At 41.2% G+C, this 6,986-nt stretch overlaps 1 protein-coding gene across 1 annotated transcript; it reads left to right on the top strand.

Moving 5' to 3' along the window:
• The first annotated feature begins 4,789 nt into the window (after window positions 1-4,789).
• LOC127130207 (uncharacterized) lies at window positions 4,790-6,697 on the top strand. The gene has a single exon (XM_051059262.1). The coding sequence runs from the start codon at window positions 4,790-4,792 to the stop codon at window positions 6,695-6,697; it is 1,908 nt and encodes a 635-aa protein (XP_050915219.1).
• The last annotated feature ends 289 nt before the right edge of the window (window positions 6,698-6,986 follow it).

The raw sequence follows: 6,986 nt of genomic DNA, 5'->3' as shown, positions 1-6,986 counted from the left end.
CCTGAAAACCGACTTCAGAATACCACCATATGCCTCACGGAACATCCCCACATGGTCGGGTGTAATCAATGCTATCATATCTCCCAACACACTGATCTCTAGGTCGAAGAAACTGTAGACAACATCGTCTTTCAAACCGGTCCTCATGTTTGGAACAAAGAAGTCTCTCAACCAGGATCTCAATCAAGAATGTCCCTGCATATGGATAAACATGAGTTAGATGCAGATAAATGCAAAATGTGAATGATGTTGATGTACGGATGCAATGCATTGTGCCATCCTCCAAGTCATCTGATCATCAACTATTGTATTGAGTTACGGCCTCTGAACTGATCACAACCATCTGCGGTACTGAGCAATCACAAATCCGACTTGGGGTTCCAAAATAAACGGAACTGAAGGATACATCACCATCATCACCAGAAAGTCCTCTGAACAGATAACCATAAGACCCTCTGAACCAGCCCGGGGAATCCTGAAATAAACGGATCCCCACTGATAAATACCACGGACAGAACTCCGGCGTCTCAGAAATGAATGTCCATAAATCCGACTTATAAATAGATCTCTGATCAATAACTGAACCATTAGTCACCATCAAAGTCACCATCAGAACATGCCTCTGTAAGAATCAACCCTCCCCTCACAGGTGAATTCTAATCAGGTCATCCTAAGGCGGATAATAGTCTCGACAATCGGTCAAAGATACTCAACGGGTTTGCCCTTTCGGGTGTGCCGTTGCAGCTCTCTTAAGATCGTCTAAACCAAAGATCTGGGAATGAACGGTCACCGAAGTCAACAGCTCAAAAGAGGTAACCCAACCAAAGTGGAATACCCCACAAAGGAAGAGCACTCTCAAATGAACCTCGTCCGGCTTGTGGTATGTCATGTCGCCAAAATCATGTTGACCTAACATGAGAGGCAACACGAGACCACGCTAATCCTAGGTGTATACTCGGGCCTGGGTTTTAGCCCCACTCAGAACACCCACCCCAAACAGAGGAACCAACCTGTACAGAGGACAGCAGAATGATAGTATGATGCATGCAAATATTTATGCAAATATATACACAACATAATAATCATAAATGAAATAAATAGAGCAACACAAGCAACCTAAACTATCCTAGAACGCTAGGAGAGACTCGCTTAGGGAAGATGGACCAGCAAGAGGTCAACTTCTATGTTCCCCAGCAGAGTCGCCAGCTGTCGCATCCGCGAGAAACAATCGGCGGGCTAAAACAAAACAAACAGAGTTGCCACCGTGCATTATTTATCCCAAAAGAGGGAAAGGAAACGCTCGAAGTAAACCTGGAAAAGACATGGTCTCGCGACCAAAGAGAGATGGGATCGGGAGTCGGTTATGCGAAGGGAAGGTATCAGCACCCCTACGCATCCGTCGTACTCGACGGGATCCACGCTCAAAAAGATAGAAGACAGGTTGCTAAACACTGCTCGAAAGAATGCACACACACACCGGACACAACACAGGTGGGAGAAGAGGGGAACGGGCTCGCTAGGATATCGCATCCTATGCCTACGTATCTCATCTGGAATGAGAATCAGAGCTATCGTAGTTCGGCTCACGCACGCCGAAACAAAACACACACAAACAGGCAAACATGGAAACCGAATGCCAATCGCTGGGCTTACATCAGACTCCGAACCAAGAAAAACCACACTGGAAACCAAATGCCAATTGCTGGACTTATATCGGACTCCAAGCACACAACAAACACCAATAGGATACGGAATGCCAATCGATGGGCTTACATCCATCTCCTAACACACACAAGGAAGGATAACAAACAACAAGTTACTAAGGAGTCTGGCACTCGAGCCTTGCAACTGTCAAGCAAACACACACAAAAAAGAAAAAAAGGGTGCCCGGAGAGATCTCGTACGATCTCCTGCCTACGTACCTCATCTGGTATGAGGATCAGGGCAACGTAGTTCCCCTTAACAGGGGAGAAACTTCTCCTAACCAGAGACTGGGAAATGACAAACTAGAAGGGAGACTAACTCGAGCCTAATAGTTATCATGCAATCCACAATGGTCATAGGTTGAGGTTTCTACCTAACTTGCACAAGCAGCAAGCTATCCTAAACAGGCAAAGCAAAGCAAACATACACACAATTAGCACACACTATATACAAACAAAGTGGGCTCACACAAGGTTAGGCTGTGAAACACAAGCCAACTAGAATTGGGTGTAGTTAGCTCTTAACCCTAACATTGATGAACATTTTTCTTATTTCTTGCAATTAAACATGCTAATGCCTAGATCTTTCATCACATAATAATAATCAACAATTAATTTGACACGAAACAACACCATATGCAAGAATCGAAGGTTTCAAGTTTCATTATCAAAACTTTAAACACATGTAACTTCATGAATATTACACCAAATCACTCGATTCAAAGTGCAGAATCATCACCATTAAAAGATCTACAAGGACATATCAACAATTTCATGAATTAAAGAGATCGAAAAAGTGACCTCTCGAAGTGCAGCTTTCGAATCCACGTGTTTCAGCGTCTTGCAATGCTTCCAATGTGTTCTAGCAAGCTTGTATAAGTGTATGGATGAAGTCTTGATGCTTGATTGCACTTGATTCAACAAATTTTTGATTCCACCATTGATGACCTCAAGCTTTGGATATGCTTCAAACTACACGAATTGCTATGATTCTTGATTCAATCTTGCTCCATAATGATACTAGATGATGAATTGATCAAGAAAAATGCATGAAATATGAAGAAATTTGGAAAAAAAATGAGAGAGACTTTGAGAATTTCTAGATCTAGAATTGGAAAAAAAAATCTGTTATGATTTTTATTTTTATACTTCACTAATCATGATTAATTAAGTTCTAATCGAGTGCTAATGAAAAATGGTTAATTTGGAGGTGTTTTGCAAAAATTATTTTTTCACCTTATGCATGGCATGGCATGTGAATAGTGCGCGTTTTTGTCTTGTATTTCACTCAAAATAATGTTTTAAGACCAATGGAAATGTTAAAATGTGAAAACAATGCATTATTTTTGAACTTGATTTTTTCCCTCCAAAATGAATCGAATTTTCAAATATTTATATGAATGGAATGCATGTCATGTAATGCCAATTTTGGAAACTAGAAGTTAAAACAAGAATGTTGCAAAAAGAGCCACTTCATTTGGACTTATGGTTTGAAAGTTATGCTCCTTTGAAGTTCCATGTTCATTTGACCAAGATTTGACCATATCTCTTCAACCACACATGAGAAATTCATGATCTTGGACTTTTTGGAATTGGGAGAATAAGATCTACAACTTTCATGTTCAACAAAATTTCATTTGAAGCATTTTTGATGATGTAATCTTGAGGAGAAAACCTTTCCATTTTTGGCAATTTTGAATTATAAGTCACTTTCTATTTTTGGAAAGTTTTGTCCTGACTTTATTTTCTTCAACGTTGATGTTTGAAATGTCAAATGAGGCTTGTTTGAACATGAATGAAGTATTTCTAACCACTTCCCACCTCCAAATCCAACAGTTGACTTGTGGTTGACTTCTGTTGACTTGGCCATGCACAGATGAATTTGAGCCTCAATCTCCTGATGAAATGGCTCCAAAATGAAACCCTAGATTATACAAGCTCATTAAAACCATATGATGATCCCCATCTCCATTAAAACCTCATCTCCTTAACAAACCCTGATAGGCACAATTCAACTAATTAGGGTTGACCAGAGGTCAAAACCCTAATCCCAAGGAATCTGATTAGAAATAATGAACCATGATGATGATGATGTACCATTTCAACCAAGATAATGATCAATCTCCTTGAGGAACCAAGAAACCCTAATTGAAGCACAAACCCTCAGATGGCTAGTGATCAATTCAATAAGACCCTCAGGCTTGCATCTCTTAACCTCTCCATCTTCTGAGAAAGACTTAGGAGGATGACTTGCTCATTGTTTCCACATGATATGCAAATATGCAATGACTAATGTCTTAAAAAATGAAATGCAATATGCTAAGCTAGTCCCAAGAGAGGAGGGCAAATTTTGAGGTGTTACAGTATACAACTAAAAATCAGACTTGGGACTGCTAGATTTCCATAAAGACCAGCACAAACTATCGGACTCCGACTGAAACCGGACCAACATTTTGCCAATAGCCAGATCAGGACACATATGGCCGAAGACCGTGGAACACCACATCAACCCTGCAATAATACAATATCAGCGAAAATGAATACACCATAGTGTCGGTCAGAGCCCTCGGCGACAAAAATGCTCGTGATATAGCAAAGTTGCAAACCAGAAGCATCTGTAGCTTAAATGTCTCAGCTGTTATGATTTCTCAAACAAGTCGGCCACTGATAGGAATGAATTGGACCCCACAAGTGATGATGGAGATATGTTAGTTAACAAAGATAATTTTGGGCCTAAACAGTGGAGGGTATATGTGAGAAAGAATAAGAAAGGCCCAGTTAATTAGTATTCTCCAAATAAATAGGAGTCTCAGTTAGTTTGTTAGTATTTCCAAATAAATAGGAGTTAGTTTAGTATTACCCATATAAATAGGAGTGTATGGGGTAGTAGCTATGTATGCTATTATTTTCTGTTTTTCATATTAGGGTTTGGGCAGTGAGAGAATTGTTTTCTCTAACTAAGGAGCAGTAGCTCTGGAACTTCTTTTTTGTTTTCATATTCATTAATAAAATAATTTTATCCATTCTATTCTACCTTTCCTCTGTTCTATCAATTGGTCCGACCTGCCGTGTTCATGCAAACGAGAATGGCAGAGAGAATTATTGCAGTTGAGGAACGCTTGGGACGTGTGGAAACTAGTATTGAGGATTTGCGTACTTTCATTGCTGCGGAGATTCAACGGGCGATGGTGAATCATGAATCACCTCAGTCAAGCGGTACAACGGTTACCTCGTCGTTGGATGAGTTTCGTTTGTCCTCAAAGAAGGTGGAGTTGCCAGCATTTACCGGCGACGATCCGGTGGCGTGGATCACTCGTGCTGAGACATACTTTGAAGTACAACGAATCTCTCAGGATGTTCGTATTCAGTTGACAAAGTTAAGTATGGAAGACCCTACTATCCATTGGTTTAACCTATGGCGTGATTCAACAGAGGAATTGTCATGGGAGAAACTCTATGAAGAAATGATGGCGAGATTTGGAGGAAGGCGTTTGGAGAACCCCTTCGAAGAACTCAAGGATTTGAAGCAATCTGAGACGGTGGAGGATTACATCGCCGAATTTAAATTGTGTTCATCTCAGTATGGAAGGTTACCAGAACAACAATTTCTGGACTATTTTATTGGTGGTTTACATCACGACATCCATTCTCGGCTAAGAACGTTCAAGCCGCATAACCGGTATGTGGCGATGCAATTGGCACGTGATGTGGAACGTGAATTTGCTGAAAATTCAGGTCATGGATCTGGTTCACGTTACAAGCCGGGTCATGGCTCTTGGACAAAATCTCAAAAACCTAATTGGGCTTTTCACGAAGGGGAAGGAAAGGGATCTGCAATTCAGACCCACACTAATAACTATTTGGGCAAAACGCGTACTAGTTCGGGTTCGGGATCTCAAACCGGGTCAACACGCCCTACTAATTCTACAACATCTTCTCGCCCAAATTTAGGTGACAATTTGCGCCGTCATTCTCGTGGTGTCCGCCATCTACCAAGTGCAGAGGTTAATGAGCGTCGTGCGAAAGGACTCTGTTTTCGTTGCAGCGAACGATGGGATCCTCTCCATCAATGTGCAACAAAACAGTTACGATTGATTATCTTAGGGGATGATGAAATTGTCAACGATGAAGGAGAGATTGTCGTGTTAGAGGCTGAGTCGGAAGAAGATCTCACACAAGAGGAATTAGAATGTAAAACTATGGGACTGTTTGGTGTATCCACTAATCTAAACCAGGTCCGGACGATGAAATTGGAGGGATGTTTACACGGTGCATCTATTCTGGTTCTTATTGACAGTGGAGCCACACATAATTTCATATCCCCTAAGGTGGTGGAAACCCTCGGATTGCCTATGGTGCCTTCTAATCCCTTGGGTGTTAAGTTAGGAGATGGTCATCGTGTCCTACCTAGGGGTAGATGCAATGGAATTCAGCTGAACATGGGAGCGGTGCAGATTTGTTTTGATGCTTATGTACTGGAGTTAGGAGGTGTGGATTTGATTTTGGGAGTTGTGTGGCTGGAAACTTTGGGGAAGGTGACCATGGATTGGAAAGAAATGTCTATGGTGTTCAACCATAAGGGCAGTATGGTGAAATTACTTGGTCAAGCTGTAGATGATACGATGGCTACATTCCAAAGCATTATCACTCCTTCTCGAATGATAGCAGGTTGTGAATGGCCTACCTTAATGAAGGTGCTAGGATCACCGATGTCACGTGTCTCTGATCATCAGACTAAGGAGTTGGGAGGATTGTTGGATCATTTTGTTATTGTGTTTAAAGAAATTCAGGGTCTTCCTCCGCCAAGAAACACTAGCCATTCAATTGAACTTTTACATGGTGCTTGTCCAGTAAGTGTGCGGCCTTATAGATATCCTCATTTACACAAGGATGAACTTGAAAAACAAATCCAGAGCCTAATGCAACAAGGGGTGGTGAGAAACTGCACCAACGCTTTCTCTAGTCCCGTCATTTTGGTCAAGAAGAAGGATTAATCTTGGCAGATGTGTGTAGATTATCGGGCACTCAACAAGGTAACAATTCAAGACAAGTACCCTATTCCTGTTGTAGATGAATTGTTAGATGAGTTACATGGTTACAGTTATTTCTCTAAGCTCGATCTTAAATCTGGTTATCATCAAATCTGTGTGAAGGACAAGGATATTCATAAAACGGATTTTCGGACTCATGAGGGTCACTATGAGTTTTTGGTAATGCCGTTTGACCTCACCAATGCTCCCGCAACCTTTCAATCGGTGATGAATGCAATTTTCAAGCCTTTTC

Source organism: Lathyrus oleraceus, chromosome 3, assembly GCF_024323335.1.
Source record: "Lathyrus oleraceus cultivar Zhongwan6 chromosome 3, CAAS_Psat_ZW6_1.0, whole genome shotgun sequence".
NCBI classification, from domain to species: domain Eukaryota; kingdom Viridiplantae; phylum Streptophyta; class Magnoliopsida; order Fabales; family Fabaceae; genus Lathyrus; species Lathyrus oleraceus.
Note: the sequence above shows the minus strand (reverse complement) of the source record. Positions and strands in the feature narration are given on the sequence as shown.

What these genes read in the sequence shown, in the direction of transcription:
- LOC127130207 (XM_051059262.1), top strand. Translation starts at nt 4,790, where the DNA reads ATGGCAGAGAGAATTATTGCAGTTGAGGAACGCTTGGGACGTGTGGAA.